This window comes from Rattus norvegicus, chromosome 9 (assembly GCF_021556685.1).
Source record: "Rattus norvegicus strain SHRSP/BbbUtx chromosome 9, alternate assembly SHRSP_T2T, whole genome shotgun sequence".
Classification (NCBI taxonomy): Eukaryota; Metazoa; Chordata; class Mammalia; order Rodentia; family Muridae; genus Rattus; species Rattus norvegicus.
In genome coordinates, this window is record NC_141542.1 from 4,775,991 (window position 1) to 4,794,329 (window position 18,339).

General features: G+C 43.7%; 1 protein-coding gene across 1 annotated transcript; it reads right to left on the reverse strand.

The window, feature by feature from the left end:
* Positions 1–1,891: 1,891 nt before the first annotated feature.
* Positions 1,892–3,182, reverse strand: LOC148003239 (nidogen-2-like). The gene is made up of 2 exons (XM_087568225.1): positions 2,910–3,182; positions 1,892–2,198 (listed from the first exon to the last, which is right to left on the reverse strand). The coding sequence occupies exons 1-2, from the start codon at positions 3,132–3,134 to the stop codon at positions 2,148–2,150; spliced, it is 276 nt and encodes a 91-aa protein (XP_087424351.1). The 5' UTR covers positions 3,135–3,182; the 3' UTR covers positions 1,892–2,147.
* Between the last annotated feature and the right edge of the window lie 15,157 nt (positions 3,183–18,339).

An 18,339-nucleotide genomic window follows, 5' to 3' on the forward strand; every position in this document is an offset into this window, starting at 1 on the left:
AGATCCCTAGGGCTCACTGGCCAGCAAGCCTAGCCTAACTGGGGAGCCCCAGGTCCCAGAGAGACCCTGAGTAGAAAGACAAGATGGCTCCCAAACAAAGACATTTAAAGTTGACCTCTGGTTCACACATACATATGCACACATGTGCATGCACACCCACACTCTTAAAATTTTAAAAAAGACTGTAAGAAAATAAAAATATTAGAATTGGCGACCTAGTTGCTTGTATTAGAAAAGTTTATTTTTTTCCACTATAAGCTTGTTATACATGATATTAGATAAACGTTTTAAAAAGAATGTATGAATGAATGACTGAGCGAATGAAACTTAACAGTGGGGACTGTCTTCTCTAGCTCTCTAGCTGGCTGGCCTGTGCCAAGGAGGCAGTGTTTGAATTAAAGGTATTCTGTTGAACTGTAATTGAGATGTCAAACCCAAGGCATTACAAGGCTTGTCAGTAAACAAAACTGGATGTTAACCTGTCAAGTAAGAAACTGAAACTTCAAACAATTTCTCCATCTCTGCTGGTGCAGGCTTTAGGAAAACATGTCTCTTACTTTAAGTTCACAGAACAAACACAGGAACAATGGGCAAGCTCTTAGGGAAGACATCACTTCTGTAGCTCAGAGGCACTAGGGGAGTTAAAGCAAACACAGATTTGCTCCAGGTCTATGGCATTTTACACCCAGGTGGAATTTCACAAGAGGACTCTGCCTCTACCTACACCAGGAATGAGCCCATTTACCCTCACCCACCCATACCTGCTTCACATGTTGCCAAGACCAAAGTCAGAGCAGAGTTGGTGTTTTCTCCAGGGAGACTGCAAAGCAGGCTCTTGCAGACAGAAGTATGTAAACTGTTACAAAGGCAATGTGGAGAAAGCTACAAGGAACTTACTAAGAAGTTCATGGCATGCTTGCTCACTCTCCTGTGATGTCAGCTAAGGCTGTGCAGTGTTTTGACACTTTAAAAAGTGTTGGCTTTGAAGAGGTGGCTCAACACCTAGTAGTCCTTTCAGCATGCTAGCTCAAATCTCTGTATCCATTGTCAGTCAAGCAGTTCACAACTGCCTGTATGTAACAACTCCAGCTTCAGGGGGCCCAAGCCCTCTTCTGGCCCTACCAACACAAGCAGACACAGAGAAAGACAAACACACACACACACACACACACACACACACACACACGAATAAAATAAAAACCTTATAAAGCGTTTTATAGTATTGATTATAGTAAAAACGTCATGGGAGCAACGTTAATGACCACTAGGAAGGGTGAGATTTTATACGGTTGTAAGAAATGTTACAGAAATACACTGACCAGAGCATACTAAATAGAAGAACTAGCAAGTGAAACAGTAATATGGGCACTGTGGACCCACTGTTGTCAACAGCAACAATATTAAAGAAATAACTAGAAATGTACACACGAACCTACGGGTTATTTTTGGTTTCTCCAGACAGGGTTTCTCTGTATTTTGTCCTGGAACTCACTTTGTAGACCAGGCTCGCCTAGAACTCACAGAGATCTGTTTGCCTCTCTGACTCTGCTGGGATTGAAGGTAAGTGACACCACACCCAGCTCATACAAAAAAAAAAAAAAAAAAAAAAAAGTTGTTCCTTTTTAAATTTCCCAAATTTTTAATTTTTTTGATGAATATATCATTAGAAATATTTGTGTACTTATAGGTGATTCCAGAAAAAAGAAAAAAAAACCTGTAAAGTGCCTTAAGTTCCGTCAGAGTCTTTGGTATCTGCACCTTAGTCCCTCATTTTACTAAGCGATTTTCTTAGTGTTGAGGAGCTTAAGGGAATGCCTCTTAGCCAATGTCTTAGTTTCCAGTTCAAGCCCAACCCTTCTGTTTATTCAGCTGCAGGGTAACCCTGGCTTACCTCTCCAGACCATGCAGCCCCAAGCCTGTCCTCCTCCTAGGCGCCCACTTGCTCCCAGGTGGCCAGGAAGAAGTGGGTAGGGGGGAAGCTGGACCTGGTCAGCGGGAAGCCTGTGCACAGGTAGCAAGCAGCCAGACTCAGCACATCCCAGGATGTGTCCTCCATACAGGATCCGGCCACTGCTGTGACTCGAGTGGCTGTCAGCCAGGAATGGGGCGATGGCTGGGAAGTCAGTAGGAAAATCATCAATGACATATTAAGTCTCCCTGGGTAAGTCCTGGGTGGAGATGATGCCATTGGTGCCCACCTACAATAAGACCACAGGGCGGTGAGACAGTTCAGCAGGTAAGGGCACTCTGCTGTCAAACCTGACGACTTGAGTTTTAGGACCAGACAGAGGGTGGGATAAAAAAAAAAATAAAACTGGTTGTTCTCTGCTCTTCACACGCATGAGGTGGCACGTGAATCCCGCCCCACATAAACATTTTTAAAGGGCAAAACGGTGGTCGCTCAAACTGGTGGTGGGCAACCACCAGTCGAATGCACCTACGGTCCGAGTTCTACTCGAGTCAAGAAGACTCCCTCCTCTTTGCAGGTTGAGACACATCCAGGGAAACAAACTCAACTTTGGCGACAGTGCTCTAGTGCACTGCGACCCACAGGTGCGGCCACTCTTGAACCCGCTCATCTTTCTCCACCACTGCACACCTTGGGCGCCGTGTCCTTAATTAGATTGCTATGCCTGCGTGCACAGCCTCCCACCGCCCCTAAACGCAAACCGCACTAGCAGCCTCAACTTCATCTTCCTGCCTGGGAAGTCGAAGTAGAGGGGGACGGTTCCAGCTCTCCCTTGAAATGATCCTTATTCCTCCACAGTAGGGATCAAGAAGCTGCAGTGCCACTGCTAAGCCCGGTCCCCAGTGGCGATGACAGTTAAACATTGAGGTTAGTTGCTCCACACCCTGGGAAGAAACTACAACCCCACACCAAGCCACACACCTCTGGGAGCTGAACTTACGTAGAGGTTGCTGAACTGGTCACTGTAGAAGCATAGAGGTACTGCTAGCTTCACAGCCGGGGAGCTTTCAACGTCGCCCTCCTGTGGCAGCCGATCTCCCCACAACTCCCCGTAAGGAAAGAGCTCCACAGGACGCAGAGCCCCGGCTCGTGACAGCAGCACCAGCACCAGGAGCAGCGATAGGCGGTGATGGCGCCTGGCTGTGGGGTCCCAAGACATGCTCATTCCTCCCTGGCTCTGCCCTCCACACCTCGAGTCTCTGCAGGCCACTGTGCCCGCCAGATGCCCACTCGGACCTTTGGTCCGAAATGCGGGCCCAAACACTGCGCTGATTGGCTACAGCTCTCAGCCACTGACCAATCAGCGACTCTGAGAAAGTATGCCAGTGGCCACTACAACTGGTTCTCCTTAGGTTTCCTAAGACTGCTGTAGTTTGGTGGAGCAGCCAGCCTGGGAAGGTGAGACTGTTGGCCGGATCTGGTCTGGGCTGTCCCAAGTACTCCTGGGCTACCCACGACTCTCCAGTATGGGTAATGACGCTGCAGGAGGTGACCTCCTGGGCTGGAGGGACACTCGGTGCTCCGGCAGCTGTAGGCTGTAAGCGACTGTGCGCTCTAGGTTGGCAGAGCAAGAGAGGGTAATGAGATTACACACTGGAGTTTTCTCCCTGCCCTGGCTTCCCAGGTACCCCTCTCGCAAGAGGCCAGGCCTTCCGATAAAGATTCAAAGAAGCTTTGTCTCTATCTGGGGACTGCTCCGCCCCACCCACATTTCCTGCTGAGAAGCATGCCTTTGTGAAAGGCTGACTCCCAAGTTCTATCCCTAATCACTGGCTAACCTTTGGGAGGACACTGACACCCTCTGAAATGTCCTCCCCAGCTGTTTACCTTCCCTGGGGCAAACCACCCCAGCACGGACTGTGAATCCCACTTTGTGTGACACCATTCAATTGGAGCCTGGAGTGAAGCTGCCTGGCGCCGAGGCGGGAGAACTGAGTGTTTTCTCCCAAAGTAAAGGAACTGCCCTAGCAGGAGGCCACAGAGTCCATAACCCCAGCTGCCCTGTAGGGCTGGAAACCTCACAACCTGGAAAGCAGCTGCACCTGTGTTGGGGAACCCCCTCCACCATAAACATCCCCTCTGCTCTAAGCCTCGGGAGCCGGATGAGATTTTATTACCATTTTATTATCAGGAGCATGAAATTTCCCACATACAGCCAGTTTTCTCTCAGCTAGGCCCACCCCCCACGGGCTCCTTAGAAGCACAGGTAGTTTTTAAAAAAGCCTTAGACATACTTTAAAGGACTCCCAAAACCAGCTTTCTCGTTGTGTTTTTCCCAGCCATGTAATTCTTAATTATTTATATATTATTTAATATATTTTTTATTATTTGGCTCCAAGGGGCCAAATACTAAAATCCTTGAAGATACCAGACTGACAGACTCCGAATCAACACAACAGAAAAGGCCCAGAGCAGTTTGTCCCTGCAAGCTGGAGAGAGCTATGTTTTCTCCCTCAGAAAACAAACTGAAGCTTGCACTTTTTTTTCCTCATTTGCTCCCCTGTGACCAAGTATTTACATTTTGCTGAGGACAAAATGGTGTCTCAGAGGCAGGAGGCGATTTGACTTGTCCAAATTATTTACTCTTATTTACTCTTAGTTATTTATTTAACCTTATTTACTCATCCACCCACCTTACATTCTGCCTCTGGCTCAACATTTCTCCTCTGGCTCAGCATCCCTCCATTCAGCATAACAATAGCTCTAACATTGACTGGAGGTCTAGCCTACAAATTAGAGGCAAACCAAAATCAAAGATGGAATCCCCACAGCTTGATTTCCTAGTGTTCTCTTTCTTGTATAAATGCCCATCCTCCCATGCACTCCTACTCTCCAACAACCCACCCCTGCCAACCTGAGAAGGGTAGGCTAGCTTGTGAACTCTGACCAACAGAATGGGGCCATAGTGATCAGAATTCACTTCAATGGCCTTTCTGTCTTGCCAGTCAACACCATATCTCCACTGGTTCTGAGGAAGCTATATACTGCCTTAGGAGGGCAACACATAGTAAAGAACTCCAGAGAGCCTCTGGTCACCAGCCAGCAAGAACCAAACTCTGCCAAGAGACCTGTAAATGAGCTTCTGGAGTCTTGAGATAGCACCACAACCATGGTTGACTTCGGTTGCAGCCATGTGATAGACCCTTGAAGCAAGGGCCTCATTTAAGCCATAACACATTCTTAATTCATAATGACCCTGAGAAGTACTAAATATGTGTTGTCTTAAGGCATTTCATTTGAGAGGAGTTGCTGGACATCAATAGATAACCAAATCAGGAGAACACTGTGCTAAGGAAACTAAACTTAAAGAGTGTTTGTTTTTTTTTGTTTGCTTGTTTGTTTGTTTGTTTTAAGTGATTATTGTCACGTGACTGGTGTATGTCAAAGCTTATCTTTAAACCCAGTTTTGTCTTGTCTCTGGACTTCTACCTTCATCTGCAAATTGTACTGACTCAATGGCATTTTTACTTTGCAACATAACTTAGGTTAGATTCACCTCTGGCTATGCTATCAGCTGTCAAATGCCACCTCCTACATTTCATGATGCAGAATAACTCAAACACTAGTCCCCTTCCCTGTGGTGGGTAAATTTTTCCACCAGTCTACAAATGACCCTTTGTATCCCTCAAGGCATGAAGTAATAGTCTTCAGAATGCTTTCCTGGACAACAACTTGATTTAGAAGCCTCTTGCTCAGCACATACCCCACATTACTTACCAAGGTGGAATGTCTTCCCGTATCTCTCTTGTGATCCAATTAGACACCTTCAGTATGTTTTGGCAGAAGAAATTTTGTCTTATTCTGAGCCTGTCAAATGCCTAGAAATTCGAGGAGTATTTGTTGAGTGATTGAAGCCAAGCAAGCCAGCCTGGGACTAGGACCCAGTTTTGCTGGCCCAGAACAGTGGTCTTTCTCACTGTCCACCCCACCTTTTCTACTAATGGGACCTAATTTGTAATCCTCTTTACCAGGCTGCTTAGCAACCCACCCACTACTGTACTCCAGTTTTCATCAGTCTCTCATTCATTTGGCAATATTCCTGCAAGCTTAACCAGGTGGGTAAGCTTATGAGGGCTTTCATGACCTGGTCCTCGACCTTATCGGCCCACGATCACAATTAGGTTTGGAAACTGAAGAATAAGTACAAGGCTCTAACATACCATGTAGTCACCAGCAAAACAGGCAAACTGACTTTGAAAGTAAAGATAGTACTGGATTTGATTCCTACATAATCTGAGGATCAAGAAGTGAATCCGGCAGAGAGATGGCTGAAGTGAATGGTCTTGTGTCCCTGAATTACAGCTGTGCTTAAACAGACATTCTTTGGAGTTTCTACATTTATTTTTAAATGACTCCATGGCACCAAAAGAGAGGCTTCTCCTTTAATATGTCACTTTGTGTCTTGGGGAAAAGGCAATTTCTGTCATAGCTGTTCCACTAATCAGAGGGAAGAGCTGCTTCTCTGGTACCTATATCTCCGTTTGCAAGGATAGAATTTCTGTGAGCTGCCCAGCTGGCTGAAGAGGCAGAGGCCCCTTTCAAGCTCAGATGATAAGGGACTACAGAAGTGTTTAGTCCTCTTGGATTGGGTCCTTACGGTGACTGACACCATTTGAGAACTGAGATTATTCTATCCCCCTCAAGATAGGGACTGAACCAGACACCCTGCTTCCCAATAGATCTCACGTGACTCTCCACACATTCCTGTTATGAATACTGTGACCTCAAGAATGATGATACTTCCTGTTATTTTGCTTAGGAAAATGAAAGCACATCTGTTCTCTGTGTGCAGATAAATGCAAGTTCTCAAGAGCACGTTCCATGCATACGCAGGGGAGCATGCTCAATGGTTAGTGAGATGAGCATGCTCAACGGTGAGTCAGATGAGCATGCTCCATGGTGAGTCAGATGAGCATGCTCAATGGTTAGTGAGATGAGCATGCTCAATGGTTAGTGAGATGAGCATAGTCAATGGTGAGTCAGATGAGCATGCTCCATGGTCAGTCAGACGAGCATGCTCAATGGTTAGTGAGATGAGCATGCTCAATGGTCAGTCAGACGAGCATGCTCAATGGTTAGTGAGATGAGCATGCTCCAAGGATAGGCCAGAAGTATATGCTCCATGGACTGTCAGAGAAGCATGTGCCATGCAAAATCAGAGAAGCACACTCTCTGTGTAGCCCAGCTCTTGTAGTACTCAGGCACTCTTTGCATAACTTTGCTATCCAACTATATTCCAAGGTTGGTGTCATGGCCTGTGAAAAAATAGAATAGGGCAAATTAGCACGTCTTCTCAGACTGAAGCTCACGTGGAATTATGTTGGGCCTAAGAAATACCACGCGCAAGATAGCATTTGATGAGATGTACAGTGTATAATGACTGTGAGTCTTGCAGTCTTGTCATCTGTGTTACTGACCATGTAGGTTTCCTATAATTTTAAATACAGAGATGGTATGGGGGGGCATTCAGATTCTTTCCCAACAGCCTTCCTCTTCTTTTCTTTGGACTCAAAAGCTTCATACTGTTCAGATTCTAAATGCAGCAAAGCTAGGAATGGTGGCCCCCATTCTGACAGACAACTAAAATTGGTCCGGCAGTCATGATTACAGTTGCTACCTCTTCCATTGCAGAACACATCCCTTGGATGTCTGAAACTGTGTGTTAGGGCTTTTCCTATGCACCCCTAGGACAGCATTGAGTTGTTAATTAGGTGCAGCTGAAGGGGCTGGAGACTGCTCAGCAGTTAAAAGAATTTGCTGCTCTCAAGGAGCCCCTGAGTTTGGTACTGGGCACCTACTTCATGCAACTCAGGACTGTCTCATACTCTAGGGAATGTGGAAAACAGAGACACACAGACACACGTAGTTAAAAATCATAATAAAAGTAAGCCCTAAGGCATTAACAAAAACAGAATGGAACAAGATGCTTTAATAAGACTTACTGAAAAAAACCTATGCATTATTTATTTCTGGAAGTGTGGGGGCTGCAGGTACTTGGTCATGAATAACTAAGGCAATAAAATACAAAGTCATGGATAAAGGGCGATGCCTGAATGCCTTTTCTCATTCCTACAAGTGTCTCCTGTGCCTTCAACCATTCCCTTCCTATTGGCCTTTCTCCTAGTCCCCTAACTATATCCCAGTCAAGCCATTAATGTTTTTCTCTACTTCCTACTGCATTGATTTTCTTCCTCTACATTTTTAGAGCCTCTGCTGAGAAGGAATTTAAACTAGCCAGGTGCCTTCCTTTACAATACAGGGAAACGGACTGTTCCATTTCCACCAATAGATGGCTCAGCTTGAGACCAGCTATGAAATCATATGACAAAATTCTCTATGCAATTTTCCAGCCTTTTACCTTTAGACCTCTTTGGTATTTCTCGCCATTCTGGAGTCTCTTTCTAGAAATTCTCTGCCCGGCTCTCCTCTCTGGTCATCTCCTTATATTCTTCCTTAAGGTCTCTGTTTTATGCCTCTGCTCTAAAAGCATGTCATTACTGAGGCCTGATTCTCTTTCTGCTACATGCCATCCTGGACTCTTCTAATGGCCCCTGCTCACAGCTAGAGTCTCAGACCCAGCCCTGAGCCTTTGGCTTTTGAACTTACATCCAGCCTTTTGCTGAGTTTCCCCTGAGACTCCACATCAAGAACTAGAAGAATTTCTAAATTCCACGTTTCTTCTAAAGGCATGTATTGTTACCATTAGCCTGCTGCAGGTCCTCATTGTATCTCACCTGCTCCCTATGGTAGAAGAAATGGTAGCTTAACTTATTCATTGTTTATTCCCAGTTTCCCACGCCCAGACCTTTTATACAAGGAGAATTACTGCTTGCTTAGCTTTTCTTACAGCCAAAGATGGCCATTGGAGATGGTATGTACCTGACTTGCAGAAATCTACTGAGGCTGTTGGTCTCTGGAAGGGCCTTTATGATGGATGATAAAGGAACTGTTGGCTTATATCCCATTCTTGTATCATTAAACACAATTGCAACGTCCTGTGCTCAACCAACCATCTTCTTATGACAGAATGGCCTCTAGGAGAGCAAAGCATGACAAAGCCAAACTTCAGAGAGCAGAGTACCTGAATCAGTCACTGCCCTCCTCTCACCACCCCTTCACTGTGAGAGAAAACACACCACTGCTGGCATAAGATTTTCTTACATGTAGGAATTCCTATGCCTTATTAATACACTCTACACTTAACCCTGCACTTTCCATAAAATTTAAACAAATCTATGGTATATCTCTGTCTGACATGCTTGGGTGGAGCTTCCCCACCTTCCTGGAAAGCTAATGCTGTTCTGTATCTCCTCTGATATATACTGTTCTTTCCAGCCTTACATCCTCAGAATACTGAACTGTTTCTCTCCAGTACCCCATCTGCAAAAACAGCTGGATCCTGGTATACCTCAGCGGATGCTGCTCCTTGCCATTCCCACCTGCAGATGTTCCAAAGAACCTGCTCTTTCTGCATGCCTAATACTTGGGCACATGTTTCTCAGCCTTTCATCTAAACTCTCTAGTTCTCTAGTTAGGTCTGTCATTTCCAAAGGCTCCAGGGTTTAAACTGTAGTTTCATGTCATGGTACATCTTTGACCCAGTCTGTCTGTCTCTGTCTCTGTGCTCTCTCTCTCTCTCTCTCTCTCTTTTTTTTTTTTATGAATCCCTTTATTGTGAAGATAGTTAAATATTTTTTTATTAACTTGAGTATTTCTTATATACATTTCGAGTGTTATTCCCTTTCCCGGTTTCCAGGCAAACATCCCCCTCTCCCCTCCCCTTCGTTATGGGTGTTCCCCTCTCCATCCTCCCCCCATTGCCTCCCTCCCATCTCTGTGCTCTCTTATCTACCTTATGTAGTCACTTAAGAATGCTTGTTTCTCTGATCATAGGACAAGAGAAAGCTTTACAAATGTATTCCTGGCTGGCTTTGCATAGTCATTGGAATGTGGTCAGCGATGCATAGTATCTCTTTATCTTATTTTTCACAGCACAGACCTGACACGCAGGGATGTTCAGTAAACCCTTGCTGACATGAATAGGAAAAAATACTACTAGAATGGCTTTCCTAACTCCCACACTTTCTCCTGTATAATCCACTCCCTGATTCTTTGCATTCTTGCTACATTCTTGATTGTTACTAGGAATACATGAGACTTGAGTTAAAAAACAAAGAAAAACAAGAAGCAAACCCACACACAAATTATACTTAAGTATATTGTATCAGTCTCTATGTCCTCCACACAGAAGTCTTCCCCTCCCCAGACTCTGTTTCTCTGAGGTTCTACTTTTCATTTCCTTTAAGACTTTCCCAGCTGCCCTAACACAGTGTTCTGTAAATAAATGCTGGTGTACTTCTGATGATGCAGAAAGAGCTCATGGCTGCCCAAATATAACATCAGTGTGAGCTGTCTCCACTGGGTAGTGAAAGCAGCCATGTTTCCAGTTGTCTTTGGCTTTCTTTGTGCTGTTTGCCTAGATATGCTGTGCTTTTCCCCAAGTCAAATCACCTGTTATTGTTACATGTGACCTGCTGGCCACCAGCACTTCCTCTAGAACTTGGTACTTGAGCCAGAACGATGTTCCTGAAGTCAATGATAGCAATAGCAAGCCTTAACTGAGCCATCTATAATGTACAGGGCTCAGCCTGGGCACTCTTTCCACTGTTTTGTTTATCCGGTAATCGTGCCTCATTTTCAGATACAGAAATGGAGTGTAGAGGGATTACCTGCCTTAACCAAGAACCCACTCAACAAGAGTGAAAACCAAATTTCAAGCCCACGCTTTCTGACCTCTGACCTCCCTCAAAACATGGGCAACAGCTGAACCTCTAATTCTGCCAGCCAGTTCTTGTGTTCCAGATTTTCATGAAGCTAGAATTATGTGTGCTCAACTGGACATACCTCATAAAATTAGAGGACTTTAAATATCTGAATTCTTTAGACTGAAAAAATATGACACCATGCCCTTTAAAAGCTTGCAGTCTAGATTTGTTGATGATGTTCTCATAATTTATTAAAAATTTATTACACAATAGACATTGCAATGGATTCACAATCTTCATCACATTGTATGAGATAAGAAAATTGAGATTTTTAAATTTTAAGTGGCTTGCTCGTGCTCCAACAGCTAACAGTAGCTAAATGAGAATCTGAATGGCCCGAAAAGCAACCTCATCCATAAATATAGCTATGCTTCATTAATCCAGCAGCAGGAACAGGGGTTGTAAGCCATCCAGAATGACTGCAAAGTTCTCAGAATTCTTCCAAGAATGAGCATCACACATTATACCACAACATAAAATACTAAATGAAGAGTGGGTTCCACTGAGATGGTATCATTTACTGGTAGTAGAATGTCATGTCACACACTGCATGTCTCTTCCTACTGAAGTACTATTGTCCAGATTATCCTGGGCAGTAGTGAGTTCTCACTTTCTCAGTGATGGAAAAGGGGGCTATATTCTAAGGCTGCTTTTCTTCTTTGTTTTGGTCATTTTGTTGGCTACTTTTAACTGTCATTTTTACACAATCTAGAATCACCTGGGAAGAGAGTCTTACTTAGGAATTGTTTCGATCATGTGGGACTATAGGCATGTTTTGGTGGTTGTGGTGGTGGTGGTGGTAGATATCTTGAATTTTTTTTTAATCTCAGCACCCAATGACTATCTTACTCTTGGTACCAATTTTTGTTCTAGTCTTATTTGTCTTACTGTCATTACATATCCTGGCAAGAATCAACTTAGGGAACAAGGGATTGTGGTGACTTGAATGAGAATGGCTGCCAAAGGTTCATATGTTTGAATCTTAGTAAGAAGTCGTAGCTCACTATGGGCAGCACCATTCCCTAGGTTGGGCCCTGAACTATATATAGAAGTGAAAAAAGCTTCTAAGTAACTATCCGTGCAAATATGCTCTCTTTACTCTTGACTGTGAATATTCTTCAGCCATCTGCCTCAAATTCCTGCAATTCCTATGATTTTCCTGAAATAATGGACTGTTACCTGAAATTGTAAGTCAAATAAACTCTGTGTTTGTCACTATTCTATTGCTATGAGGAGATACCATGACTAAAGCAACTCTTGTAAAAGAAAACATTTAATTGGGGGCTTACTTACAGTTTTAGAAAATCAGTACACGTTATCATGGCCAGAAGCAAATAAGAAGGTGCTGGGGCAGTAACTGAGAGCTGTACATCCTAATATATCCCAGAATGATACACTGGACTTTGAAACTTCTAAACCCACTCCCCCAATAACATGCCTCCTCCAATAAGGCCATACCTATTCCCAAAGGCCACACCTCCTAATCCTTCTCAAGTAATTCAACTCCCTGATGACTGAGTATTCAAACATATAAGCCTATTGGGGCTCATATACAAAAGAATGTAAGTACTACACCAAGGACTGTGGAGAACCAACCCATTCATTGGTCATTCTGTGCATGTGATGGCTTGTACTGGGTAGGGTTTCTCCTAAAAGGAAGAAACACACAATGTAAAGCTGTAAAACTATAGGATACCACAAAATGTGACTTTCCTCATTGTGAAACATTAACAGACTTTAAAAATTCGGTTTTTATAAAAATCACCAGCAACAGAATACTGAGGCAGCCACATGCCCCTCCCTCTATGAGAGGTCTGAAATGGCACTGTTGTTTTTTCCTGATCTTTGAGAATAGACAATCAGACAATTTCAGTTGGGTTCTATTGAAAAGCCCTCATTGGGATCTAGAGGTGAGGGGGTCCATTCAGATAATTTGATGTTCAGAAGCCTACCTCCAAGAAGAAAACCGGACCAACCAACTTAGCCTCAACACAACTCTTTTCTTCTGGTCAACTTTAAATAGTGGGAGGGAAAAAAAAACAATAAAAGCCTAAAGCATAATAAGGTTATGAGGAGGTAAAGAGCTACTCTATCGATAAAAAACTCCACAAAGGTCCGCTGAGGTAATCCAAAGCTAGAACTGAAGTATATAGATTCACTGAATCCCAGACAGTTATATAGCACAAGTGTCAAGTATTTTACACACTGCAGGGCCCCTAAGAATTGCACCCCAAGCACCATCAACTGTGTCCTGTGTATTGAGGACTTACACATTCTGTTTAACTAGTTTCTGACTACATGTGTTCTCTACTGCGTGGTGATATTTTGGTACTATCCCTCTAGGACCTTGCCCATCCTACAGGCTTGCCTTCCCTTGGGCATGCTTGAGGTTTTAGGGAGAGTCAAAACAATACGCCATTTCTTTCCATTCCCCCTCTGTATTGTTAAGTCAGCAGAAAATAAAGCAACTTGGATTGCACTAAAGGTACCTTGGCTGAATTATAATTAATTTTGTTAGGCTTTCCGTTTTAAATTTTCATCGCATTTTTATGTGTATGTATGTATATACATGTATGGGTGCGGAGGTCAGAGGCCAACTTGTGGGTGGTAGCTCCTTCTACCATATGTGATCCAGGCACTGAATTCAAGTCATCAAGCTTTGTGGCAAAGCCTTTTGCTGAGCCTTCATGCTGGTCCTCAATTTTTATAATAGTTCTTCAGGAGGAAAATGGACTTGACAAACATATCTTATATTCAAGACCATTATTACTGTTGGTGAACTTTCCCATATTGATGTAAAAGGGTAAAAAAAACCCTCCTAAACATTAATGATTGAACGAGGTGAGCATTCAACTAAATGGGTGGCTCCTCAGCTAGGCTTTGAGAAATTAGAAATCTACAGAAATAGCCAAGCCCAGGAGTTTAATGTAGGCCTTGTTCTGTCTGAGAACAGAATTTCGACTAGATGTTGACCTTTCACATCATTGTGTTGAACATTGAGCATCCTATTTCCCCAGTCCATCCATCTCCTGTATTCTGCTGAAATCTGTGGCACTGCTCTGTGTAAGGTGATGCCATTATGGAGCAAGGCGAGTCCGGGATAAGGCATACCCTATCATTGAATGAGAAGGAAGGGTAGGTAGGGAAAAGTCTAGGAAGGAGGGAGGAGAAAGAGAGGTGAGGAAAATCAAGATGGAGACAACAGAGCAGAATGATCCAGGTCCAGGTGGATAGTTTTCCAAAGCCTTATTTAAATTTGGCTTATGAGAAAGGAACAGATTTGTAGAGCTAACAGTACTTGTTTGGTTCACATAGTATAAAAGAAACCAGTATGTTTACTTCCCTTTGACTCATGACCCCAGTCCTCACTCTTTTGTGAGCTACATCTTAAAAGGACAAAGTTTTGCATTTTGCCGTATATTCATAAGTGTATGTTCATCCAAATTACTGACAGTATTTCATTATTTTTACCTAAGAAGATGGTGTCTGATTCCTGGCAGCTGTAGTGACTGGTGTTTGCAGGATGCTGGGATTCGGACTGCAGGCCTCATGATCGCACAGCAAGTTCTTTTAACCTGGGAAGTATCTGTCTAATCACCAGAGCTATAGTTTATAAGGAGGCGAATATAGATTTAAACATGGACACTAAGGGAGGAGAAACACACATGAAACCATGACAGGCATGAGAGAAGGGGAGGCAGATGTGGGGAGTTGAGCTGTGTAAAGCAAAGACAGAGTGAGCTGGGGCCAAGAACAGATAATTAGAAAGACCTTTAATTAATTAATTAATTAATTAACTCATTAACATATCTTCCATATGTCTATACATGTTAGTGTGTGTATATGGAGACCAGAGGACAAATGAGTGGGGAGGTCGTCCTCCTACCCCATGGATTGTAGTGATAGAATTTGGATCCTCATGGGTGATGACAAGTTCCTTTACCCCCTTTTCAAAGTGACAATGTTTATTTGTGTGTGTGTATGTATGGCAGGAGTTGTATGTGTGAATGTTGTAGAAATTGTTTAATCCTCACACAGGGTTTCTCCCCTGCCTCTGACCACTTAGTTCCTAGATAAAAGACACCCACAAGCTTTATATTTACATTAATCAGCAAAGGAGCTGGGCAGATATGGATCCTCTTGCTTTTATGTCTGTTTCACAGCCAATAATCCCACTATAAAATTAAATTTCCTATGTCTGGCCTTCTCTTAACTCCAATTAGCCAACCTACGTGACCCATGGAGGCTTCCTCCTCCCTTCACATTCTTTTCCCCTCATGGTTCTTCTCTGATGCCAGAAGTCCTGGAATGCTAAACCCTGTCTCTGTGTCTTCTGCCCAGCTGTTGACTTTTGGCATCTTTATTCTCTTATCAGAAATAATTTGGTGAAAAGATCACATCTCATCACTTGGGTCTACTTATGGACTCTTGTCTCTGGAACAATCAGGCCTTGGGGGTCTGCAGTTAGCATTACAATGCAGAGCAACAGACCAAACCTCAAACCAAGGAGGTCAGGGACATCTGGTAGGAGTCAGGTTTCAGTGTAGGTCCCAGGTAGTGAACTGATTGCATCAGGCTTGGCCACACAAGAACCTTTACCCATTGAGCTATCTTATTGGCTCATGAAAAACCTTTTACAGGCTAATTTGTCCTGGTGGCTCTGCATATGTGAGCTTGCATGTGTGGAGGCCAGAGGACAACTTTGGGTGTTACTCTTCAGGTGCCATCCATAGGACAGGTCGACTTGGCCATCTGGCTAGGGAGGATATGGAGTCTCTGTCTCCCCAGCATAAGTGTGTGCCACCAAACCAGGTTTCTTTATTGTTGTTGTTATTTTAATTTGCTTCTTGTGTTTGGACTGAAGTTTATTATCTGAGTTTCTGGCCCCATGGCTTTCTATGTGTGCAGGAGAGGACAAAAAAATTTCTGTGATCGATGTGTGTATTGTATATGATTGTTCTTGAGTCTAGCATAAAAGTGAACAGAATGTTCCTTTCTGGCTTAGTCTTGTTTGATCGCACTCAAGGTTTAAGAGGAACCTCTTTGTTTTTTTTTTTTTTTAATTTTTTATTAGGTATATTTTTTATTTACATTTCCATGTTATTCCCCTTCCTGGTTTCCTGTCCATAAGCCCCCATTCCCTCCCCCACCCTTCCAAGAGGGTCTTCTTGAAGGTTTAGTTACAGGACAAGGGTTGTATAATTCTCTAAACTCCATGATTCTTACATCTAAGATTACTAAGAATGTACTTTGTTTCATTTTTTTTCCCTTTTGGCACAATCTGAATTATGTAGCTGAAATGTGGAATAAATTACTAATACTAAAATTATTAAGTGTTCTTAAGTTCATTAGGGCACAGGCCAAGCGATTGGAAAAGACTGCAACCGATGCAAATACTGAGACTTTTCTCTTGCCTGTGCTGGCCCAAAGGTAGGCAGCTAATCCACAGAGGGCAGCATTTCTCTGGCTATTCAGGACCACGGGTCACTCTGTCTGCTTAGCCATTCTCTACGGATTTTATTTGACACTATTTTAGTCTACTGTAGAGAAATGACAGGAAGCGACTGCTCCTACCTTGCCAGCTGGAGGGCAAGCTAGGATGGTTTGGTCACTCCCAGGAGTGACACTTCCCAGGAGGCACACTTCCTCAAGCAGAGGATTCTGGTGACTCTTACTGACAAGTAAGCTGCAAACCTGAGGACATGGCCTTCATGATCATTCTCTCGTGAGAAAGTAACTTTGTTTATAGGTTAATTAGACAACAGCACATCTAACAGATCGAAGAGTTGGACTGCTGACAAGTTTCTCAGTTTGCAAAGAGGTTTGTATCACTTCGATCCAAGATATGCTATTGGTAGGGAAGCAGCAGCTGGTGAGAACTATAAATGGTGGGAAATTTTTATCCTGCTTTACCTTTAAAAGAAGTTGAAACTGAATAAACTGTGCATTGGCTGACTGGGCTGTGAAGCCCCATATCCAGATTAATGCACACCTCATTTGAGACCTCAATGTACTAGACTGTAGCATTGAATCCATTTTTCTGCTTTGGTGCTCCACAGTTAGTCATGGCACTGCTCAAGAGTTCTCTGAATTAAACACACACGTGTCCAGACGTGCACGTGCACATGCAAACACACACACACACACACACACACACACACACACACACACACACCTATTCCCTTCCACCTATATTGTAGGCTAATACCTATATTGTAGGGTAATACCTCAAGTCCCTCCACAGGTAGAGGACATGGCCTGTGGTCTCATAGACTCAAGACAGATCTCCATTTCAATGAGGTACCAAAGGCCCGGAGGCTTAGCCAATAACCTTTCCTTCCTGGATATTTCACCCTTCAAAAGGTACTTAATCGCAAGTCCACCCTAAGAAGTGGGGTACAGTTTTAATCATTCACTTTCCACCATGCCAATAAATATCGTAAAACCATGGACTGCCTCTTTTTATTGGGATTCACCATGGTGAGCCACAGAGAAGGCCTTAGACTACAGAGCCAGCATCTAATCTCCTGCAGAAGGCCTCCCTGCTCTCCCAGCCACAGCAACTACCACAACCAAGTCAAACCAAGCTCCCCATCACCAAGCCAAAGCCTCTCCTCAAAGGACCAGCTAGAGGCCCCCTTCTTTCCCCTTCAGCCCCGGACTAGATCCAGTTCCATGGGCCCCAACTCCATTCTCAGCTCTTCTGTGGCATTCAGGGGCACCTGGATGCCTAAGAGCATAAGAACCAGACAGCCCCTGCCTTGCTGCAGGCCCAAGGAACCTCCCCAATCCCTCAGGCAGCTCCAGTGGTCCTGTGCCTCAGACTACATTTCATCACCCCAGAGCAGTGTCCCTTGACTTCCCATACAACCACTGGTCGATGGAGTAAGTGCAGACATCTCCCACATCCCGCCTATTGCAACCTTGCCCTGTGGCAGAGTGGTCATGGGACCCACGCAACCCTACACTGAAGAATTTTACACTATTTTTAGCTGAATAGTTTAAATCAGTCTCATCTGTTCAAAACTGTTTTACTTTTAAACCTTGAGGAGACTCTATTCAGAACTTAAATCTAAAACTTAAATAAGAAAAAGACTGCTAAAGACAGGATTAAACAATGGAACCCTCCTTGCTTGACATATTTACGTTCAGTTCTCTTTACTCCGGTCACATCTCTACCTAATATCCACATATGGCCCCACATGGGGATTTTCTGATCACTAGTCAGTCACATTTCTTGTTAATAGGTGAAGAGATCTGAGGCTCACTGCTCTTGAATATACCCTGTATAATAGCTAAGGTCGCAGTCCTTTGACTAAGATCTGAGCTGAGGTCTTTCATTAGTAAATCCTTTCCATTGTGTCTCTCTGTAGCGGTTGGATGGTGCCTTCAAGTAACTTTATATTTTGTATCGTTTTCAAAGGGATTCTAAGTCTGTTCCAATATGATTTTTGCTCTGCACTGGCAGGATAGAATTCTGTGATAAATCACTAAAGTGTTTTGAGGACATTCCCCAAATGATGGGCATAATGTGTTATAGATTTA